The following is a 26359-nucleotide window of genomic DNA, read 5'->3' as shown; positions in this document are numbered from 1 at the left end:
CCATTTTTCACACGCACCCACTGCCACCCACAATAGTTGCTTCCACGTCCACATGCACCCACTTCAGCTGCTTCCATGTTCACTTTTCACCAGGTCCACCATTTTTTACATGCACCCACTGCCGCCCACTCCAGTTGCTTCCATGTCCACATGCACCCACTCCTGCTGCTTCCATGTTCACTTTTTAGCATGTCCACCATTTTTCACATGCACCCACTGCCACCCACTATAGTTGCTTCCACGTCCACATTCACCCACTACGGCTGTTTCCATGTTCACTTTTCACCAGATCCACCATTTTTCACATGCTCCCACTGCCACCCACTGCAGTTGCTTCCATGTCCACATGCACCAACTACTGCTGTGCTGTTTCCATGTTCACTTTTTTCCAGGTCCACCATTTTTCACATGCACCCACTGCCTCCCATTCCAGTTGCTTCCATGTCCACATGCACCCACTCCTGCTGCTGTTGCTTCCATGTTCACTTTTCACCATGTCCACCATTTCTCACATGCATCCGCTGCCACCCAATTCCACCCACTCCTGCTGTTGCCATGTTCACTTTTCACCAGATCCACCATTTTGCACATGCACCCACTGCCACCCACTCCAGATGCTTCCATGACCACATGCACCCACTACTGCTGCTGCTGTTTCCATGTTCACTTTTCACCAGATCCACCATTTTTCACACGCACCCACTGCCACCCACTATAGTTGCTTCCACGTCCACATGCACCCACTTCAGCTGCTTCCATGTTCACTTTTCACCAGGTCCACCATTTTTTACATGCACTCACTGCCACCCACTCCAGTTGCTTCCATGTCCACATGCACCCACTCCTGCTGCTTCCATGTTCACTTTTTAGCATGTCCACCATTTTTCACATGCACCCACTGCCACCCACTATAGTTGCTTCCACGTCCACATTCACCCACTACGGCTGTTTCCATGTTCACTTTTCACCAGCTCCACCATTTTTCACATGCACCCACTGCCACCCACTACTGCTGCTTCCTTGTTCACTTTTCACCATGTCCACCATTTTTCACAAGCACTCACTACCACCCACTCCAGTTGCTTCCATATCCACATGCACCCACTACTGCTGCTTCCTTGTTCACTTTTCACCATGTCCACCATTTTTCACATGCACTCACTACCACCCACTCCAGTTGCTTCCATGTCCACATGCATCCACTCCTGCTGCTTCCATGTTCACTTTTGATCATGGCCACCGTTTTTCACATGCACCCACTGCCACCCACTCCAGTTGCTGCATGTCCACATGAACCCACTCCTGCTGCTTCCATGTTCACTTTTCACCATGTCCACCATTTTTCACATGCACCCACTGCTACCAACTCCAGTTGCTTCCATGTCCCATTGCACCCACTTCTGCTGTTTCCATGTTCATTTTTCACCAGGTCCACCATTTTTCACATGCACCCACTACCCATGTTCACTTCTCACCAGGTCCACCGTTTTTCACATACATCCACTGCCACCCACTCCAGTTGCTTCCGTGTCCACATGCACCCACTCCTGCTGCTTCCATGTTCACTTTTCACCAGGTCCACCATTTTCCACATGTACCTACTGCCACCCACTGCAATTGCTTCCATGTCCACATGCATCCACTCCTGCTGCTTCCATGCTCACTTTTCAGCATGTCAACCATTTTTCACATGCACCCACTCCTGCTGCTTCCATGTTCACTTTTTAGCATGTCCACCATTTTTCACATGCACCCACTGCCACCCACTCCAGTTGCTTCCATGTTCACATGCACCCACATGCACCCACTCCTGCTGCTTCCATGTTCACATTTCACCATGTCCACCATTTTGCACATGCACCCACTCCAGTATCTCCATGTTCACATGCACCCACCCGCATCTACTTCCATGTCCACTTTTCCTGGTGATGAACATTCTTTTGGATTTGTCATGGGATGTCGTACTCATATGTCACAGTTTCATCACTACATATTATAAAACAAAGTCGCCTTTTCTGTCCCTATGTTCACTTGAATGCTTAAATCTTTAAAACTACGCAACGCATTTTGATGCGATTTGTTTTTGAAGATAGATTGATTGAAGAGGAAGGTTTATATCAGTATAATGTGAAGATATACATATATAAAGGGGGCGTGACAATCGGTCAAAATGTGGCAAAAAACATAATTTTTTTGTTTTCACGGCCATAAATCATAAACGAATTAGCCAATTAAAATGAAACTTTCTTGAAGTTTAACTTTGAAATATTTACTTTCGTTCTGCGTCAAAAAAAATAATTGATTTATTTGTTATTTAACCAAAATTGTTTAAACAAAAGCAGCTCTTTCTCCAAAAAAAGCTGTGTGTGTGTTTGTTCGCTGTCAACCGAATGAAGCAACAGGCGTTAAGCATAATCTCACCACACCTCATTAATGTTGAATTACATCGTATGGTGACGTATGTATGTATGTATTTACGAATCGCTCGCATTATTTCATTTCGGACGTATGTATATATGTATGTATGTATTGTATGTACTGAATTCCATGTAATTATATGTACATACAATTTTACAGCGAAATAAACCGCTATTTTCACGTTATATATTAGTAAATCGCACATAATTAAAATACAGTTTTTGAATAGTTTTTATTGATTCGGAGCCCGTTAAGTTTGCTATCGATTCCATACAATAACATTTTTTGTCATTTACTTTTTATAGTGGTCGTAAAAAGCTTATTTTCGAAGCGATTTCAACAAATAGGTACATCATTAATCCTTATCCAATTAAATACCTTAAATACATTGTTGTTTTAATATAGATCTATGTATGTATATGGCTCTTTACCGCATATAATTGAAAATAATATTTTTCAAAATATTACATCAGTTATTAGTAATTGAGATCTACCGGAAAAATTGCGTTAGCTGTTGCGTCATCCGGCATTGCCGCTACTCTTTTGGAAGGAGGCCGAACCGCACACTCTACAATCAAGCTCCCGCTGAAAATCGCCACCGATGATGATAACAGCGTCTGTAGTGTTTCTAAACAGAGCAGTACAGGAAAATTGATGCGTGACTGCTCATTAATAGCCTGGGACGAAGCAACCATGTCAAACAAGACGTCTGTGGAAGCACTGGATAGGACAATGAGCGATTTGCGCAACAAAAATTCACCTATGGGTTGATGTACAATTCTGTTCTCAGGAGATTTCCGTCAAATCCTACCAGTTGTGACTCGAGGAACACGTGCTGACGAAATAAAAGCTTCGCTAAAAAGATCCCACCTTTAATCGCATGTCAATAAATTAGAGTTTAAAACTAATATGAGGGTTTCGTCATCTTCACGTGAGAACAGGCTATTTCCAGAGATGCTGCTAAAAGTTGGCAATGGAGAATTAACACAAAGTGAGGGAAGGATTAACCTAGAAAACCTTTGTGTTTTGATAGACAACATCCAAGAGTTAGTCAATAATGTCTATCCTGACATTGATAACATAAGTTATAAGACAATATCTTGGTTTAAAGAAAGAGCTATTCTGTCACCAACTAACGAACAAGTAGATAAAGTAAATAACTTGATTATTTCAAAGATTGATGCGCCGACGAAAATATACTAGTCGGTCGATACTGTTCTCGATTTGGAAGAAGCTGTTCATTTTCCTACAGAATTTTTAAATTCTTTGAACCCGTCTGGACTCCCTCCTCAAAAAATGGAGCTGAAAATAGGTTGTCCTGTTATTTTATTAAAAAACCTAAATCCACCTAAACTTTGCAATGGCACGCGTTTGCTGGTAAAATCACTGAAAACTTTCATAATAGAGTGCACAATACTCACAGGATGTGGTACCGGAGAAGATGTATTGATTCCCTGAATCCTTCTGAAACCATCGGATCTACCATTCCAATTTAAACGCTTACAATTTCCGGTAAAGACATCTTTTGCAATGACCATTAATAAATCTCAGGGTCAAACCTTCAACGTTGCAGGCTTAGATTTAAGCGTTGACTGTTTTTCACATGTCAACTGTATGTCGCTCTTTCAAGAGTAACCTCTAGAGAAAACATGTTTGTATTGTCTAATGACAAGAAAGCTATGAACGTTGTATATAAAGACATTCTGTAATATATTAATTGTTGTAAAAATAAAATAAATACATATGTAAAAATGCAAAAAAAAGTGTAAAAGTGTAGGGCATGAATTTAGATATTCCAAAGATAGCAGGACATCTTCATGCTATAAAGAAAGGGGAACTGTTTTACCACGGGCAGTAATGAAGAAGCCAAAACTACTGGATCGATTTTAATCATTTCTTCAGGGAGTGACATAGGGTATATATTTTATAACCGTGCGAAGCCGGGCGGATTGCTAGTATATATGTATATATATGATTGTGTTTATTGATTTATATATAGAATCAATTTGCATTTAATTTAATATATTTATAAAAATTATAATGATATAGGCAGTCGTCGACTACACTTCGTACCGAATAGTTGTGTTAGTTTTCGCTGCGTTACTTCTCTCTCAGAGTGTTCTTACTCTCCACGTGCTTAGTGCAATTGACTTTCCTATAATTTTCTTGTTGGGAAGTGCAAAAATACAAAAAAAAGCCTGAAGTGTTGATTTCTAATGGAAAATAATATTCCGTTGACCTCGGGGAACCGATTTGACATACTATCTGATAGTGCAAAAAGTAAATATGTAAAAGTGACGATACTATCTGATAGTATGTCAATTCCCCCCAAATCGAAACGAAAAAAAACAGCCAGTGCAAATAAAGACCTTTACCCATCCCTACCATCGCCAATCACCAAAACTGTTAACCAAAATTATCCAAAATTCATCATTATAAAATCCTCTGAAGAAAACAACAAAATTTCCAAGTATAGTGTGTTCGCTAAAAAGCAAGCCCTTGACGGAATAAGTACAGAGTACAGCTCCGTAAGCATTCTCAAGGTTTATTAGTACTTACAAAATCGAAAAAAGTGGCTGAAAAGTTCATGAAATGTAAAAATCTTGGTGGCTTATGCCCAATATCTGTGTCCCTCCACGAATCACTTAACACGTGTAAAGGTACCATTTATGACAAAAACCTAGCCGAAACCGATGAAAAAGAAATTATTGAAGGCCCTAAGGCAAGGAGTCGTAGATGTCTACAAGTTTACCAAAAAAATTAACGGAAATCCAATGCCAACAGGGCGAATGGTTCTTACATTTGACTTTTATAAAGTCCCCCAAGATATCGACGTTGCATGGTATTCCATAAAAGTAGAAGAACATTTCCCAACACCAATGCATTGTCGTAATTGTCAGCTTTTCGGTCAAACTACTAAAAAATGCAACAACAACACCACCTGTGAGGTCTGCAATCTCCCTCCTCATACCCCTGAACTATGCCAACGCAAAATGTGCGCCAACTGCTTTGGTCCACACCCCGCGTCAGTTAGAGACTGTCCTAAATACCTTGAGCAAAAACAAATATTGAAAATTAAAACTCAAAATAAGTGCAACTTCTACGAAGCCAGGCGGCTATTCAAGCTACGCAACCCGTTTGCTCTCAATGGAAAACAAACGTATGTATCCGCAATAACCTCCGAATCTTCCCCTGTCCTACTACCCAGTACAACCGCCGAAAATTCACCATCTCATCCTATCTCAAAAGCAACAACTTCTGACACTTCTCAAAACACAACAAATAACATAAACCCGAATAAGCCACCCGCACTCCCTTTACCCAAGCACTCACTCAACTGAGAAGATAATACCACAACACACTTCGCATCTCTCTCCCCCAACTTTCTTATAAATAACAAAAGCACTACAGTACAAGAATCATCGTCTCTCATAACACAGCCGAACACAACTAGCTCACTTACTCCAACATCTCACAGCATACCATCACATAACTTGAGCTCGTTTACAATAAACAACTCAGATATGAGTGCCCGGGCACTGACAGAGCATACGCCTCACCTCAGTGCAAACTCTTTTAATAACTCAATCGAAAATCTAATTGATCACACGATTACAAATACTATCAATCCCTCAGAAACTCTCTCCAATTACCAACTGCCCGATGACTACATGAATTATGTACGTTACCAACTCCATTCTACATCAGTCTCTCAGGTACAAGTTGATGATATAGAAATAGATCACGACGAGCCTACACTATGAGCTGTTTTCATTTAACAGCTTTTATAGTGAATTATAATAAATACTAGCAAACCCGGCCCGCTTCGCTGGGCAAAGACATGGTGGGTCCACGTTTTGGCATATATTTCGAGACCCTAGTCATCAATAGGTATGAAAATTACCCCACATTAAAGCACTTATCGACAGCTTTCATTTGATGCCCATATTGCACATCCACAACCAAAGGTTACCCGGGCCCACGTTTTGACCTATATCTCGAGACGCCAGTCACGGAGCGGCATGAGAAATACTCTGTACTAAAGCATTCACCAACAGCTTTCAATTGATATCCATATTGTACAAACACATTCTAGGGTCCACGTGTTGGTCTCTATCTCGGGACCCTAGTCACGGAGCGGCATGAAAAATACTCTGAACTAAAGCATTCACCAACAGCTTCCATTTGATACCCATATTGTATATACACATCCGAAGGTTACCCGGGCCCACGTTTTGACCTATATCTCGAGACCCCAGTCTCGGAGCGGCATGAAAAATACTCTGTACTAAAGCATTCACCAACAGCTTCAATTTGACATTCATATTGTACAAACACATTCTAGGGTCCACGTTTTGGTCTCTATCTCGAGACCCTAGCCACGGAGCGGCATGAAAAATACTCTGAACTAAAGCATTCACCAACAGCTTTCATTTGATACCCATATTGTATATACACATCCGAAGGTTACCCGGGTCCACGTTTTGACCTATATCTCGAGACCCCAGTCACGGAGCGGCATGAGAAATACTCTGTAGTAAAGCATTCACCAACAGCTTCCAATTGATATCCATATTGTACAAACACATTCTAGGGTCCACGTGTTGGTCTCTATCTCGGGACCCTAGTCACGGAGCCGCATGAAAAATACTCTGAACTAAAGCATTCACCAACAGCTTCCATTTGATACCCATATTGTATATACACATCCGAAGGTTACCCGGGCCCACATTTTGACCTATATCTCGAGACCCCAGTCACGGAGCGGCATGAGAAATACTCTGTACTAAAGCATTCACCAACAGCTTTCAATTGATATCCATATTGTACAAACACATTCTAGGGTCCACGTGTTGGTCTCTATCTCGGGACCCTAGTCACGGAGCGGCATGAAAAATACTCTGAACTAAAGCATTCACCAACAGCTTCCATTTGATACCCATATTGTATATACACATCCGAAGGTTAACCGGGCCCACGTTTTGACCTATATCTCGAGACCCCAGTCTCGGAGCGGCATGAAAAATACTCTATACTAAAGCATTCACCAACAGCTTCAATTTGATATTCATATTGTACAAACACATTCTAGGGTCCACGTTTTGGTCTCTATCTCGAGACCATAGTCACGGAGCGGCATGAAAAATACTCTGAACTAAAGCATTCACCAACAGCTTTCATTTGATACCCATATTGTATATACACATCCGAAGGTTACCCGGGTCCACGTTTTGACCATTTTCCCGGCAAATTGTGAATCTAAACCATTCTCGAATCCCATTGAACACACACAAAAAATTTCATCAAAATCGGTTCAGTCGTTTAGGAGGAGTTCAGTGACAAACACACGAACATAAGAAATACTATATATATATAAAGATTATACATTATGGTACTTAATATTCTACGATGGAATATTAAAGGATATCAAAACAACTACCAAGAATTAGAACTCTTAATAAAAGATCGCAGACCCCACGTTATATGTATCCCCACGTTATATGTATCACCTTAAACACAATTACCTTCCACATCCACCAAAACAATACTCAGCGCATTTTCATAATTTCCCTCATATAACTAACGCTAAGCAAGGCTGTGGCATACTAGTGTACAATAGTATCCCACATAAAATCTTAAATATCACCTCTAACATCTCAGCAGTCGCCGTAGAAGTTAATCTTCAATATCCGTTAACCATTGTATCTATATACACTCCACCACTCCAAAAGTTTTCGGTCTCCGACTAGGAGGCAATCACCTCATCAATTAACACACCTGTAGTTCTAGTCGGAGATTACAATAGCTGGAACCCCTATGGGGCTCACCTAAAGCCAATCCCAGAGGTATAGTAATAGAAGACTTTATACTGAGTTCAAACCTATGTGTACTTAACAATAATAGCCCAACACACTTCTATACACACAATACTTTCACACACGTAGACATAACTTTGTCGTCACCCCAATTACTCCCACTTACAACTTGGTACACGCTAAAAGATTTACACAACAGCGACCATTACCCAATAATCTGCTTGATTTTATTCCCTTCAAACAATTCTTACAAAAACCCTTAGCCAGCTAGATTCAATACAGCTAAGGCTAACTGGGATAAATACCAAGTCGCTCTTAGCTCCAACCATCTACCGGAATTTACGCAAAGGAATAGTAATAAAGAAGTAGTGATTATCTCAAAAGCAATTAGAAATGCAGCAAATGTAGCTATACCAACAACCTTCCACCCATATAGATCAAGGCAAGTCCCATGGTGGAGTCCCGCTTTAAGCGATCTCCATAAAGAAAAAGTTAAAGCCTGGAGGGAATATCAACAAATAAGAACTATCGATTCTTTGATTAATTTAAAAAAAAAAGAACGCCCTATTCAATAGGGAAAAGAAATCGGCCAAACGTAGAAGCTTTGAAAATTTCACGAAAGAAATCAGCCCAAACTCCGCAACAGCAACTATTTGGAAAAGAATAAAAACTCTCACAGGTACATATAACCCCACTAGCAATTCAACTATAAATATAAATAGTTCAAACATAACAAATAGAAGCGACATATCTTTCGAATTCGCCCAACATTTTTCAAAATCTTCTGAAAATACCACCGAAACGTTACCACCATGCGCGCAAACGATAATACCGACAATCTAGCAAAACATCTCGAGACCGATATCAATTTCAGTGAACTGGAGTATGCTCTAAAATCGGTGAACGGTACCACTCCGGGATTTGACAAAATTAATTACGAAATGCTAAAAAAAATACCGAAACCCACAAATCTAAGACTACTCCAGCTCTACAATTACATTTTCGACTCCGGAGTGATTCCACAAAGTTTTAAGACTGCCACAGTCATCCCAATACTCAAACCAAATAAAGAACCAAACGACTCAAGAAACTATAGGCCCATTTTACTAATTCCGTGCATGAGCAAAATCATGGAAAAAATAATCACTACAAGATTGATGTGGTATTTAAATACGAAAAAGCTTTTATCTCCTTTCCAAGTAGGATTTCAGTGCGAGAAAAGCACCTTAGATGCACTTCTCTTTCTCGATCACCACATATGTAAAAATCTCTCAAAAAAGAATCATATTTCTATCCTTTCCGTAGATTTTGCAAAAGCATTTGACAACATCGGTTGTCACGTGGTCTTGCAAAAACTAAAGGAATGGCAAATCGGCCCAAAAATTTTTGAATATGTGAAATCATTTCTGACAAAGAGAAAATTTTGTTGCAAAACAAATGACACCTTTTCCAAAACATTCCCCCTCCACAACGGAATTCCCCAAGGCTCGCCATTGTCGGTCACACTTTTCTTGGTGGCATTCGACGACATAAGCAGACTTATGAGTAAACACCGTAACATCAAGCACTGCTTATATGCCGACGACCTTTACCTCATTTCCACCCAAACAAAAACCTCAGACATTGAAGAGTCTTTCAATAACGCCTTAAATGCCATAAACAACTGGTCACTACCATCGGGCGCCCCAATCTCCCTAAATAAATGCAAACATTTGCATATTTGTAAAAAACGAAATTATAGCGAAATAAATCTCAAAAATAACAACTATACTATACCTAACGATAATAATATGAAAATATAGGTTGTCAAAAAAGTCTTGCGGTATTTTTATTGAATTTTCAATTGTTCATAAAATTGGTTATTGTATAATAATGCTATTTAAGTCAAATATGCGCCGTTTTGTTCGATGAAGAGTTCCCAACGAGATGCCAACTTCATAATGCCCCTCTTATAGAAGCTCGCTTCCCTATTGTCAAAAAACTTGGAGAGCCAATTTTCACAGGACTCTCTTGTGGACAAATTCCGACTACCAAGCTCGTTCGCCATGGACAGAAATAGGTGGTAATCACTTGGTGCGAGATCCGGACTATACGGTGGATGCAAAAGAACCTCCCATCCGAGCTCCCGGATCTTCTGGCGCGTCACCAAAGATGTGTGTGGCCTGGCGTTGTCCTGATGGAAGCCAATTCGGCTTCTGTTGATCAAAGATGGCCTCTTCTGCATGAGTGCTGCATTTAAGCGGTCCAGTTGTTGGCAGTACAGGTCCGAATTGAGCGTTTGGCCATAGGGGAGCAGCTCATAGTAGACCTGCCAATCCCACCAAACACACAGAAGAACCTTCCTGGCCGTCAATCCAGGCTTGGCCACCGTCTGGGCAGCTTCACCGCTTTTCGACCACGACCGTTTGCGCTTCACGTTATCGTAAGTGACCCACTTTTCATCGCCAGTCACCATCCGCTTCAAAAACGGGTCGATTTTGTTGCGATTCAAAAGCGATTCGCATGCATCCAAACGGGCAAAAATGTTTTTTTGCGTCAAGTCGTGTGGCACCCATACATCGAGCTTCTTTTTGAATCCAAGCTTCTTCAAATGGTTTATAACGGTTTGATGACTCATGCCCAACTCTTGGCCGATGCTACGGCCGCTACTATGCCGGTTTCTTTCGATCAATTCAGCGATTTTATCGCAATTTTCGACGACAGGCCTTCCGGACCGTGGCGCATCTTCGATCACCTCTGCACCAGAACGAAAACGTTGAAACCATCGTTGTGCGGTGGAAATGGAAACTGTATCGGGTCCATAAACTGCACAAATTTTATTGGCAGCATGAGATGCATTTTTGCCTTTATCGTAGTAGTACTGTAAAATATGCCGTATTTTCTCTTTATTTTGCTCCATGTTTGCGACGCTATAACTCACGAACGACTAAAAGCAAACAACAATTAATCAAACACGTGTTAGCACGTGAAAAGAGCTTTCCAAAAAGCTCTAGCGTGAACCGATGCGACGAATACAACTAGAATTACGCGCTTGCAAAGACAAGCTTGCGGAAATACCGCAAGACTTTTTGGCCAACCTTATATTAGGTGTAACATTTGATTCCAAATATAACTTTAAGTATCATTGTTCTAATAGTATAAGGAACACACTAGCTACCAGGCTGAATATTATAAAATATCTATCCTCAAAAAAAAGTTATGTACATACTAACACCTTAATCGATATCACCAAACTAACAATTCTGAGCAAAATTGGCCCTTACCATTCTGCTGTGAGAAGAAGCCTAAGAGCATTTAGAACTACACCAATAAAGAACTTGCTAACCGAAGGGGGCTTTCAGACAATCGAATCCAGAATAAAATATCTCAGAAGCCGTATATCCAAATCCGAAATCCGAAATCCAACTACTTAACAAACGAAAAACGGCCATAAAAAGAAAATCCGCCTTGTGTGAGATAAAGAAACTTCCAGAATTTCTCAAATTAATTTTTTCCCCACCAAAACTTACGCCAGCAAAAATCCCACCATGCGAACTTGACAGCAAGATATTTATCAATGAGTTGACACTCCACCACAAAGACAAGACATGTCAATCTAATTTTCAAAAGCTATACACTAGCATCGTTACTCCACTAAAGCAGGAAGGATGGAGCTTTCTGTTTACCGACGGGTCAAAACAAAAAGACGGTGTATCATTCGCTGTTACAGACGAGAATGGTCTAACACGGATCCACGGATTACTACAACAATATGCAAACATATTTGACGCAGGGATTAATCTCGGCACTACAAATGGCCAAAGAAACCAACAAATGCTACGTGATATGTACAGACAGTAAATCGGTATTCCTAGCTTCCCAAAAATTTCACATAAGAGACAGCCCATTACAATCGGTGCAACAATTACTTATGAGCGCATCACCAAAAATAAAACTGATGTGGATCCCATCTCACTCAGGCATCTTGGGAATTGAACAAGCAGACCTAGCTGCAAAATCCTCGTTAAAAGACTGTATTCACGTCTTCATGCCATTTGATGTGAAGTCACTAAAAACCTATTACTCTAACGCTCTACGTAAACATCTTAATGAGGAATGGTCAACTTACACACATCCATACAAGGATATAAATCCTCTCGGTGCACAGATCAAACTTCCAACCAACACTTCAACATGGGCCAACAGATGCTTCATACGCCTCAGATTGGGGCACACACTTATAACGCATGAATATATTTTGCAATCGAAATCTCAACCCAAGTGCCACTTCTGCAACAATAACAACCTAACAATTCAGTATATTTTATCAGATTGCCCAAATCTTCACGCTCAACGCTCTCAAGCATTTCAAACACAGAACACACTCCCGCTAATCCTACGACACCCCTCAGAATCTAATATAAGACTAATTGTTAACTTTCTAAAAGATATTAAAATGTTTCACTTAATTTAAACCTTTAGAAATAAGTATTATAACCATATGACTAAGCCGATAGCCTTGGTAGCTTGTGCTAAAAAGTTATTTTGTAATTTTAATTACACAGTGCGACATCAAAAATCAAACCGCACCGGACCTTTTTTTTCTGAAAATATACCTATTCAATAGCAAAACCCTCGCTGGGTTTTTAAAAGTTAGCTCGATTTTTTTTTTATTGCGTTTTGAAGTTTTCTATTTTCATGAGATTTTGGAGTTTTACCTGTACGCTAAATTTGACTTATAAATCGACCTTTGTTTGATTTAATCGATTTATTTTGTCATAGCTTGATGCAGAAATTTCGTACATGTACAAAGAAACTTATTTTGAGAAGAACCTATATCTCAATACGCAATTTTGAATACCAAAATTTCGAAAAATTGTATGTTTTTACCATTTTTTACTGTAATTATGAAAATAATTTTATACGTAACCACCCGTTATACACATTTTCAGATTTTTCTATTTTTGCTAGTATTTTTTCCAGATACAGTTTTCCAATGAATATTGGATGTAACAAAATGTGATCGTGAGTAGTGAAAAGCAAGATTGGTCTCACAAGACTTTTAGCCTGTTAAGTACATAGAAAAGTGGCTAGCACACATTCCAAAATAAAAAGTATAAAGAAGGTTGTAGTCTGTCTTATTAGGAAATGTTTGTTTTAGAAATTCCAAAATTTGTTCCCAACGATTTTACCTGTTCTAAGATCGCAGCAGTCTTGCGAGATCAGGTTCGTGCATAACAATTCCTAAAACACATTTGACGCGCTAAATATTTTGTGAACAATACGGTTTTTGTTAACATATTTGAATTTATTAATTTCATTTACCTGAATTTTTTATGAATTGAGAAAATAAAAAATGTACAATTGTCCTGCAAATATTAACGTTTTCTGCTATTGTTGTGGACGTTTCACACCAGCGAGTGAAAAGCATGGATCAATCAGTGATGATTTTACTGTGGCATACAGACATTATTTTGATCGTGAAGTTATTTTGAATGTACCTTGGGCGCCAAACATATTGTGTAGAGCTTGTTATGTTGGTTTAGTTAATTGGTTGCACAAAAAACAAAGCAGAATGCCTTTTGGAATGCCAATGCTATGGCACAATCCAGAAGAACATGATCCAAAAAATTGTTATAGTTGTGCAAATACTGTGATCGGATTGAACAAAAAGAAAGCGAAAAACAAAAAATACGTTTCAGTCCAGTGTGTACAATTACCGCTTGATCATAATGAAAATATTCCAGTGCCAAAATGTCCCAATTTTGATGCTTTAAGTGAATCTTTTTCTGTTATGACACAGCCATCATTATTTGATATATGTACATTCCGAGTATGTTCCCGAACCATCAACGTCAGAATTCAAGTCTATATTCTTTTTACTTAATCTATTTAATATTTTTACCTACAGAGTTTTTAGATATTTAAAAAAAAATTTAAAGCAGAGTATAAAAAAATTATTTTTATGAAGAAAAATCTTGTTAAAAATTTATTTTTTTAGAAAATAACAAACTTAAAGTTCAGTTTTATCTTATAAATGACTTTTTTAGTACATTTTGCAACATTTTTGCTAGAAGAAATAGTGAGAAATTTTAATTATTTTCATAATTACAGTAAAAAATGGTAAAAACATACAATTTTTCGAAATTTTGGTATTCAAAATTGCGTATTGAGATATAGGTTCTTCTCAAAATAAGTTTATTTGTACATGTACGAAATTTCTGCATCAAGCTATGACAAAATCGATTAAATCAAACAAAGGTCAATTTATAAGTCAAATTTAGCGTACAGGTAAAACTCCAAAATCTCATGAAAATAGAAAACTTCAAAACGCTATAAAAAAAATCGAGCTAACTTTTAAAAACACAGCGAGGGTTTATAGATAACAACACAGTGTTATAGATAACAAATAAATAATAATAATATAATATAATAATATGTAATAATATATTGTATAATATTGACCTATTTATGATAGCAGGAGGATTTGAACTTAGATATTTGTTTCAAATGATTTTATGAATGAGCGTTTATACCATTTCGGCTATCATTGATATATTGCATGGGGTATCCAAATGTGGGGTATAATCGTTTCGAAAAAAGAACCTGCGAATTATGAACATTAATAGTGGTCAATTAATGTTAAATTCAATTAATGCAAACAGAAAAATGTTAAAATTTATGTAAGCAAACAGATAAATTCAAGTCAGTCAGGAGAAAGAAACCCTGCAACATTTTTAAATTATTTCTTTGCTATTCATTTACATTTCAAAACGTTTAAAGTAGGCACAAATTATCATATAATAAGAGGTGCGTAAAAAGATTTCTATGAAACTTGCTACGAGTAATATCCTCTACTTGTTAACTTCCACACCAAGAATACAAGTATATGATAATCAGAGACTTAATAATTCGTGCGAAATTTGGCTTGAATTCGCTAAAATTATGAAATGCATAAATCCTCACCGGATTATTCTTTTTAATTGCCGATATCTAATGATAATTTATGTTAGCACGTCAATATACATACGCAAAAATACGCATCTGCATACGTACATATGGCAAATCAAATGAATATGCGTGCAATAACAGAATGCAGATACTTTAGAACTTTGCTGAAAGTCTTTCTTACCTTTGTATTTCTTTAAAAAAATGTCTTCTCTGCTTTGCGTAGCTATTAAAATATACATATGTATGTATGTACATGATTATATAAAAAGAAAAATACACATCGGTTTTCTTAATATTTGGCATTTTTGCACTTTCATATTAAATGAAAACAAAGCCTCCAATAAATATAAAATTTACTCGCATCAGAATAAAAATATTTGTTTTTGCATTGACCATACTTAATTGAAGCTTAACAAGTGGCCGTAACAGAATCGATTTTAGTGATATTATTATTTGGTTTTCCTAGTAACAAATTACTTTGCCAGGTGCCAAAACCATAACGCCATAAATTTGCTGATCGAACTAACATATGGGTAACACTGTAATCGATTAGAAGTGTCATGCCGTAATGCCGTAGTCATAATCATAACCATAGAGACCAATTGAATTTTGGTTTTTCGTCGTAACCATAACCAGTTGTATGGTGTTGTTATCTTTTCTTTAGTTTCTGCCCTTCGATCTGCACAAATGTGATAGTACTTATATGTAAATATCAGCTGCTTATGGCTATGGCACCAATAATTGATAACATAAATATCGTTAGGGTTAGGGTTATGGTGCGTTTTACGTTGATTTATGTATATTTCTTTCCACGCAAAGTGTTGAAACTTTGAACTTTTGAAGTGAAACGAAGACCAAGCCTCTCGATCAACTACATATGTTAGGCTTATTATAATACTCACTTACAATCGGTTACATCCCAATAGGAAGCACCATTTGATGTTTCATCCCAATGGATTTCGAGCCCGTGCATTCTTTGCCAACAACAACTAAACCAATCTTCCCCTGAAATAAATACAATTGGATTCATTTGCATAACAAATTCAATTAAGGTCAATTTTATTTGTTCTTCCTTTTTACAATTTATTAAGCTAAAGTGTGAAAAAAATTTCGCTTTATTATACGTATGTATATGTATATTTTACATTACAATTCTTATTAATGTTTTTGTTTTTGGTTTGTGAAAATTATATAGAAATGTAAATACGCAACTCTCAAAAACTAAAAAAGCGTTAATTATTTATATAAATTTAAATAAAAAATCTCCTATTTTTTATATTATATAACTTTATATTTTTCCATTCCTAATTCTCTTCTGCTTTCAATTTTTTTTTATTTCAGAAACTATTGCTAATATTTTAATTTTTTTTAATTTTAAATACTAAATGACATTTAAAATGTTATTGTGCACGGTTATGATTTTTTTCCTCTTATGAGGTTCATAAATCACCTACGAATTTTATTGTGTTCAATGCTATTTGATATTAGTATTATTTTGCATTTTTATTAATGCACCATACAAATGTAGATTTTGAAGTTTTTCGATGATGATATTTTCACGCCTATTTCCTTTGTGGTAATTAAAAAAATATTTTGCTAATATCAGTGATTTTGGGATCATTAGCCTTCATTAGTTTCAAACGCTTTTATTTCTGTGTATAACTTATGAAATGATAAAATCAGATCGAGCTCTTTATTGTCGTTAATATTTTGCCCTGAACTTTTATGCAATATATTCGATAAATAGAAAATTATGAAAAACATGCCAAATATATCGAATAACGAGCTGCATACGACAATAACGATCTCAGTCTGGATCCTATATATGATTTATGTAACGTGCTGTAATTTTAATTGTTTTTAAAATAACAGTACTATTTTGCAGTCTGGCCTATTCATAATAATTAACATAAAGCTGAGGGGTTGTATGTAAGTATGTATATGTCGGACACATAGGGTATGTTCAACAATGCATTATAATGCGCAACATACCATTTCAGAGTGAGCAGTGCGTTCAAAAATGCAAATATGGCAGTACTGCAAATGCAACGCGTTCTTAAACGTTATTTTTGTATCAAAAGTCGTGCATTATTTGCAGCAAAAATTTTCACACTGCCAATAAATACGCTAGGACAATGTCTGATGAAAAGTGGGTATTTAATTATTTATTTTATCTTTTAATACAAAAATTGATGAAAAATACGATATTTAAACTTTATTTTATTATACTTTTCTTGGTTTTAGTGATTACTTTAGTACATCGGAGATAAAATTACTGCTCAGAGTCCGACTGAGAACGAGTTCACGTCGGGAAGGAGGAAAAAGAGCTTAGAGTAACAATTCCACTTTACTGCACAGCGCGTTCATAAATGCAACAAATCTATTTGCAATTTTTCAACAAATCTATCAGTTGCATGAATTGTCACATTGACAGTGCTGCCAGCGCTGCAAGTACTGCGCATTATAATGCGTTTCTGAACATAGCCATATAAAGATACAGTATATGTATCTGCTTATGGGATCGGATAAAGCAAATTTAAATGAGCAATTAATGATATTGAAATGTATGTATTTTCATGTAAGGATGGCAAGTAAAATTTAGTTCTTCGCGCTTACGGCTATTAAATAAGAAAATGGGAAGTCAAAGATTGTAGTTAATATTTTGCGGTAGTTTTATGAAGGTAAAAAATTTAGCTTAGATATTGTTAAGAGTATTCGTAAACTCTAGTATAGCCGGGGAAGTTGCTATTGAATAGAGTTTCTCCTTGCAACAAAAATTTCGAAAGATAAATAAAATAAAATTGGTATTTTCACACCTAAAACAATCAGCTCTAAGTTTTCCTGATATCTGCATTTGTGAACATTTGAAAAACTAACTTGTTGCAGTTTCCGATAAAACGAATTATGATTAAAGGCACTCATACATTTTGTAAGAAATATGTTTAGATATGAATTTCATCTGAAATACAATTTTTGTATGAAATTAAATTCAAGACTGGTGAAATTCGATAAACGTATATTTGGAATGATAATACAATAAATGGCTCCCTTCGAATTTGTATAGATAAGGACGCTGTATGAGTTCTTATTTATTTTAACAATTTTAAGTACTGGTGCAACTTTAATAAATCTATATTCAGTAACCATAAATTGTAAGATTACTCAATTCGAATGTTGGTGTATATTAAAATTGAAATGAATTATACAACCTGATATCGTTGTCAGTTGTTTGACAAGATTACACAAAAATTAAAATAGAGAAATGTACGTCATCAAAATTTACATATCGGACTTGGAAGAAAGTTACCAAACCTGCCAGCTTAAGGGTAAACAAAATATCCAAATGAGCTTTACAATATCATATCTTTCGGTACGGTTATTCATAATCTATTTTGCGTGGTTGACTATTTATACCATTGCTAGAAATAAATGTATTTAATTTGCTTCAATATGCATACATTTGCACTCAATTTAGCTAATTTAATAGTATGTAACTGTTTTTGCGAGTGATAGAGTTTAGAAAGGATAATTTCATGGTAATTTTAAAAGTACTCATCTAAGAAGACATATTATCAGCTTTAGAAAATCGATAATGCGTGTAGCATTCCTAAATACAGTATATAAATGGGCAAATTTATAATTTTCGAATGGGCTGGAAAAGTGCTAAATCTTGCTCAATAGCTTTGTTGTTGCTTTTACAAGCAATTTTTTCGTCAAGTTAGCTGAGCAGAGGGATAGCGAGCAGAGAAGTGGCGAAGAGAAGAGGGATTATATAATCAATAATGAATAACTGTATATGACACGAAAATTAGAAACAACATTTTTTTCAGCTACCTAAAACTTTAGTATGTGTGCTTGTTATAATGAAAAATATGTATTTAAATTATAAGATTATATATGTATATATATATAATTCGCATGAACACCCTTTTTGGGTGTTTCGCTGAGCTCCTCCTCCTATTTGTGGCGTGCGTCTTGATGTTGTGCCATAAATGGAGCGACCTACAGTTTCAAGCTGACTCCGAACGGCAGATATTTTTTATGAGGAGCTTTTTCGTGGCAGAAAAACACTCGGAGGCTTGCCATTGCCTGCCGAGGGGCGACCGCTATTTCAATGGAAAAAAACGTTTTACCGATTTCCAAATGGTACTCACGCATCAACCCATTCGGATACGGTGGCCGCAATATTAAGATTAACTTTATATAAATTTATTAAATAGATTTTGCACCATTACAATTGAATAAATTTGTAAAAATAAGTAAAAGCAATTTCCAGTTTAGATGAGTACCACTCATTTGTTCGTTTTTCCAAATGTTTGAGCCAAGTAAAGCACATAGTGTGTTTTGTAACTAAGTAGATTCTAGCTTGTTTTACGTAGTCGGCATCATATTATTATGCTTTTTGGTTTTGAAAGATACAAAACTAATGAAATAATTAAACTTTTTTATTTTTCTAATATTTACTAGTAGCGTGACGTTTGGGGTAAAATGAAAGGGCAATCTAAACAAAACATATGCACAATAGTGAAAGCAATTAACTATTATTCGTTTACGATGTTAAGATACATTCAAACAGATTCTATTTGATTATTATATGTATGTATGTATGTTCATTTTTATGTCGGGATTTTTCAATTTCTACACTTGTGTTCTCGCTTTTGTTTGTTCGAAACTGGTGTTTTGTATTCACTTGTTGCATACAGGTGTATTTGTATGCAGTTCTTACATATTTATAACTTTACTTTTGTTAATTTTTATTTGAAATTAGAATTATTTTAGCGCTTTTTTCATTTGCATATAATTTTTAAATTATGGTTAAAGTTATTGAATTGCATTACAAAAATATATATACATATCTAGACGTTATAATTCATACGTCATTATAAGTTTTTACACAAATATGTATTTGGATTGGTACATACATATGTTCATCTTCTTAAGCTTGCATTGAGTATGAATCCAACATTTGCATCCCCCAAATACACAGATTGTGTGAGGGTTTATTTTAAATTGTTGCAGATAACGGTTGATATCGAGCAGTAAGGCATAATATTGAGCCGCTGCAGTTTTGTTAAAAAAAAGTAATGAAAAGTAAGCACATACATATATTAATTCTTTTAAACCATTTAGCACACATAGTACAAGAGAAATGAGCGTATTTTATGCAGCTTTGTCAACGCATTTTATTACCGAAATCTGTAACAATATCTTTTTCTTAGAAATAAAGCTTTTTATTTTCCTATTCAACGAATTTTTATTATAATAATTTTTTGTTGCTAGTTTTATTAGAATATCTAACGCGGTTTTATAGCTATAGCTAAATACAGTTTGCTGCCATTACACTTACAATCGCTTAAATACATAAATTATGGTTTTTGGGTTTAATCTTCATATGCAGGAATAAGTTAATGTAAATAATTTTTTAATGTATGAGTGTCTTGTTTTGGACTATACTCTCGAATGCACATGCTTTTTATGCCCCTATGGTATTTTACAAATATATAAAGCTTAATGTTTTTGTGAAATAGCATTTTGTATTCAGCTTGATTTAGTTCTGCTTTACTTATTTACGAGTTGATGTTAATAGTTTTAACGATTTTAACTACAAATAGTAGTTCATTTATTTTTAAATATATCTTTTTCGTCTTTATGCTATATAAATTATCGATTTATATAACTGTAATTATCATTGTAATTTGTTTTATTTTTATTGCACTCAATACGCCGTTGCACAGATATTGATTTCGTTACCATTGCTAGTTAAGACTGCCAAAATTGTATGGTTCGTATCCTCTAGTTTTGAATTTCATATACTTGGAGAGAAGTAAAATGTATCAATATATTTACAAGTATGTTATCATCGAAAATATATTTGATTTTGACTAATCATTCGGTTGACGTTTTGATTTAATTTTTGGTGGTCGCAATGAGAATTATGTATGTATGTATATGCTCGGCTGTATACTTTATCCAATTAAGCGGACAAGTTTATTATTTGTATCTGCAATTTTGCAAATAAATTACGGCTTTTAGTCGCGTTTATGTCATCTCAGTTTTCACGATCCTTTTTAATATATACATTTATTAACGAAATTTTACTAGTTTTTACACGTTTTTCTATTGCCTCTACTCATTTATTAATATTCGTTATTATTTTAGCAAAGTCTCCTTAGTGTGGTACTGCTAATATATGTGTTTATTAATTAAAGTTTTTAATATATTTTCATCCCACATTTAGTTTAATCTCGCCCGCCCCTCGAATTGAAATATTTTGCACCCGGTTGGTAGATTTTGGTTTACTTAATGAACTTATTTTCTGTATGTAGCAATTCGTAAACAGCTTAAAAATAATCAGTGAAGCAGTTTGGCGTTTGGGCTTGAATTGGCAGTAGCCGCAGTAGCCGTAATGCTCCTGCTTTTTTGGTAATTTATGATGCATATTGTTTACGCTGCAGTCGCAATCAAAAACAACGAAGGCTTTCTTATTTAAGCTCAACAAATGGCAAGTTGTTCGAATAAAAACAAGAAAAGAAGAAATAAATATGGTTAAGCAGTTTCAATTGTGAATAGCAATAACAAAGCTTTACTTGGTTGTTAATTATTTGCTTAAGCTAAGGAAATTAATAAAACTTGTCTGAAAGCGTCATAAATTAGAGTTGATTCGTGTTCTTCAAAAAAAGCCATATCACGAGTTATTCCAGTCTGAATCCTTGAAAAAGAAATATATGTACTTATATGGCATTTATATGGTAGTAAATATCGATTATAGTTTTTAGCTCACTATGTGGCGACTTTAAACAAAAAAGGCATAACCATTGCTAATGTGATGTCTTACTTTTCCTCTTTTATGTTTGCAGAACATATATTCAAATGAATACATATACAAACTGAAGTATGCATGCATGAATAATGTTAATTTATTCTCTCATATCTCCTTAGAAATTGAAGTGATCACTGCAGTGATAAAATATGAAAATATCATAATGTAATCGTTGTTTAAGTATCTATAAGCTATATGTTAATATAATTCCTTTCAGCTGGTGAAGCTACAAATGTTTATTTGAGCCACTAAAATATGTAAATAAAAATCACACATATAAAGCAATGAAATGTACGTAGCGCTTAAGTTGTTAGCAACAAACTAAAAAAAAAGGTTTTATGTATACCACATGTTTATTTGGGCGAATATTGCAGTCAAACATACAAATGTGTTTAGATTGGTACATCCATGTGTACGAGTATATATGCATAAATCCCGATTTTATCAGTTTAAATATGATGCATTGGTTCTCGCTTCATTTGTACATACTTACATATGTACATTTGTATGTATTTATGCAAAAATAGAATATTATTGAATTGTTAAATATTATTTCGCGTAATTTTTCTTTGTTTTCATTGCATAAATACCGCATATGGGGAATTAATAGTTCTATATAATTTCCAAAATTTAGCAGTTTTGAATCGTCTGTTTATTTTTGTTGCAGTTTATAACTGTATTCCCACTAGAATTTCGTACTAAAAAATTGCTCGCACTTGCACATGTCTTGATGATAATCTATTACTTTATAGATATGCACCGCACAGAATGAAGGTGATTTGTCTTTATAACTTGTAGTTATTTACTCCTGTCAGTATTGTTGACATTCCATTTATTCTTCACCATGATGTTTTATAGTATTCAGAAAGAAACTCGGGGATGTTTGTTTTCCTATTGTTAAAATTTTAATTTTATCATTTTTTTGGATTAAGTTTGCTGTTTTCAACTTCTTATGTTCACCTGTAGATTTCTACTAATGTTATCATAACTCACTGTGTATCTCAGAATTCTTGATATATAACATTTTATAGAAGTTTCATTTTATTTTATTTTAATAGAAGTTTATGTTGACGCCTTTACATACATATGTATGTAGGTTCTCTGGTTATAGAATTCACTTTTTATACAAATTTAACCTCAGTCGTTAATAGATTTTTAGATTAGCTCTTAATAACTGACCGCTTCATTACAAAAACATTATAATTTCAAATGTTTATCATTGCAGTAGTATTTTAATCCTTTCATTTCCATTTTCATTTTCCATGCGCCCCAGCTCCAAGTCATGCTAGATGTTTGAATGAACGTGCTTGAATATTTTGTTTGCAATGCAGTTTTGTGTGGGACGTAAACTTCCTTGGTATTGTATTGGACACTGTTTTATTTTCTTTTTAATTTAGAAATTGATAACAGTATGTGCAAGTATGTAAATATTTCTCTTGTTTCAAATTGAAGTGCATTTGATTTCAGAGATATGGCAGTAGGCTTTTTATTATAAGTTAATTATGCAAGTTTTTGTTTTCCGTTTCTTTTGCTTCAAAATTATAAAATCGAATGCTTCATATCGCTGTTGTACTTAAACGGAAACTTATTAAAAACTCTTTCTATGCCAATATTAGATACATACATATATGCACAAATCTATTCATAAATCAGTTATCATAGTATAGTATTGTAATTAAGGTTTTACAGTGAATCATGGCAAATAAAATTATACTTACAACAGTAAATAATTTTAAGGAATTACAGTATTTAAAAGTTTACTTCTTATAGTAAATAATTTTTTAGAAATCTTAGACTGATGAAACATTCGTAGACTAAACACTTAAAAATTTAAATAAAACAATTTTTTCATTCATTTTACTTCCATTTGTGATTATAATGTGGTCGCAGTGGAGATGTTGAGTATTTGTATTGTTCTGCTTCCCACTTTTAGTTTTCGAAACATTAATTTTTGAACTGAAAGTACAAAAACTGCAGCTGTTTATAGTGATGCTGGTTCTTGTAGCTTTTATTGCAATTGAGGTTTCTTTTGCTGTACGCTGTCGTTGTTGTTGAATGTGGCAGAAAATTATTTTTGTTGATTTAGGTCAGTTCGATTAAGGTGCATCTTGGAGGGGGGGGCGAGGCCTGGCTCAGACGTCCGCCGTTCTCGACGTTATACTCGGTGAGCGCGAGTGTATTACAACCTTATGTCCGTTTTTAGTCACAAAGCCATCACTTTCGACCAATACGGCCGTTTGGCGGCCATTTTTACCGCTTGATCCGCTACCAGCTCCGCCACTCGCAAGGCCCGGACTTATTTCACTGCCATTGAGGCCCCCTTCCGGGCTGTTTACAGCGCTTATATTTCTATCCTGCGCCCCATCGCCTATGTCTCCACCAGTACCAGTATTTGTTCCATCACCATCACCATCACCTTCACCATCACCATCACTATCACCATCACTATTACCATCACCATCAGCACCGTCACTTTTGGGAGTAAAGGTGTTTTCGACGTTTCCCTCAATTTCGCCAGATGTACGTGATTTATATTTACGCCAGGCGTTTTGTATCAGGCGTGTACAATACTCTTCACGTTGTCGCCATAAAGTTGATGATACAGGTTCGTGCCCCTCGGCATCTGCCCTCGGTGCGATTTCGCCGATTTCACCTGTATCCTCTATAGGATTGCCTTTCCGTGCGAAAAAGTCTTTGGTAAGCGCATCCAAAATATCTACACAATACATCATATCTCCTCTGCAGATAGGTATATCCATAGATATGATTTTGTACTTGTTCGGTTTATGTATTTGAAGAGGCGGTTCCAAGACGTCCAAAAATTCGGAAAGCTGATCATAACGTATATATTGCGTACCTTCGGGGTCGAACTGCTGCCAAATTTCATAATACATGTCGTAATCATCATCGGTGAGACCTTCCTGTACGTCCTCGGTGGCCTGACTATAGTTTTCGAGAATGACAGCAATATACATATTAATAACTATCAAAAAGCTTATGACTAAGTATGAGAGAAGAAACGTTATTCCAACTGTTGCTGAACCACAATTCCCCGGATAGCCCTTGTCGTTGTCGGGTGGATCGCAATTTTCCTCATTGATAATAGCATCTAAAACGCCATCCCAACCGGCTGAGGTAGACATCTGTGTTCCGCAATACATAAAGCGGTTACAGAGTCCATTTAATTGGTCCGATTGGGTGATTTTATTCAAATATGGGTTGACGAGGCGGAGAAAAAAAGTTTAGAAATAAGTGAGTTTCATTAGTTAAATAGGTGCTTGAAGCTAACAGAACAAGATGGCAGCAAAATTCAATCAACTAATTTTAATTGTCCTAATTAAATATGTTTTCTTACTGCATTCTAGCTTTGGTTACACATATGTATGTATGTAGGCTATTTATATTTATGTACGCAACAACACAATATATTATATTTTAATATTGAAAACTACTTCAATTGAAGCTCTCAAAGGTATGGTCTAAGTGCGAAAGCTAAATAGGCGAAAAGCTAGCATTTGTTCTATAACAAAAATTGGTATATTTGTACAATAGGTGTTAGCATAAAATCCAATTCAACGAAATTTCAATTTGCCTGTTTTGAGTATACATATCTACATACATATGTATGTAATTTGTTGATTTTTACTAAGAATGCAGGAAAGCATTCAAAAGCAAAGGTGTATAGAAGATTGCACCAGGGCTGAAGAAAATTTTAATATACATATATTTTGTAAAAATCTAATATTGAGCTATAATTGAAGCAACGAAAACAAACAATTGCTTAGAAAGCAAATATTATCAAAATAAAACTCATATCTATGTAATATATCAATAGCGTGTCAATTCTAGTACGAATAATGAGAACAGAATCTTTGCGTTCAGTAAATATTGGCGTATACAAGTATATGTATGTAATTTATTTGACACTTGGAGGCCTATAATTTTCACGCATTAATGAGGATTTTTTCATAAATAACACTGTGCGACAGTGATATTATACTTTTATGGAGACCTAGTACAACTTGTAGGTATAGTAAAACTAAGAAAAATGGTATAGGAGAAATTTCCAATACACCCCCAAAATCTCATTTTATGGCCATAAAACCGTTTTTCAGTAGGTTGATGTGAAGAATCACTCTTAACTTCGCCAATTTCCATCCAATTTCGAATTTGTTTTTTTAGTTCGAAAGAACAAAAACAAGCATTTTTGAGAGTGTGCTGACAATTTTTCTGAAATGACAACTGACGAGACTGTAGACGGAAGTATTTGGAATTTTTTTATTTTTTCTCTGTTTTTTTAACTTTGACATAATTTTTACGATATTATCCGATATTGAGGATTTTTTTAAGTACACTACTGTTATAGTAAATTTAA

The 26359-nt window shown here is 35.5% G+C and overlaps 1 protein-coding gene across 32 annotated transcripts in view; it reads right to left on the bottom strand.

The window, feature by feature from the left end:
• Positions 1-20238: 20238 nt before the first annotated feature.
• The window catches only part of LOC129237116 (sodium channel protein para), a 63527-nt gene continuing 57406 nt past the window's right edge, over positions 20239-26359 (bottom strand). For all 32 annotated transcript variants that reach the window (XM_054871553.1, XM_054871560.1, XM_054871568.1 and 29 more), the window contains one exon: positions 20239-25127. In XM_054871553.1, coding sequence (XP_054727528.1) covers positions 24117-25127 — 1011 coding nt within the window. In that variant the 3' untranslated portion in view covers positions 20239-24116. The remainder of the gene's footprint in view (positions 25128-26359) is intronic.

This window comes from Anastrepha obliqua, chromosome 2 (genome assembly GCF_027943255.1).
Source record: "Anastrepha obliqua isolate idAnaObli1 chromosome 2, idAnaObli1_1.0, whole genome shotgun sequence".
NCBI lineage: Eukaryota > Metazoa > Arthropoda > Insecta > Diptera > Tephritidae > Anastrepha > Anastrepha obliqua.
Note: the sequence above shows the minus strand (reverse complement) of the source record. Positions and strands in the feature narration are given on the sequence as shown.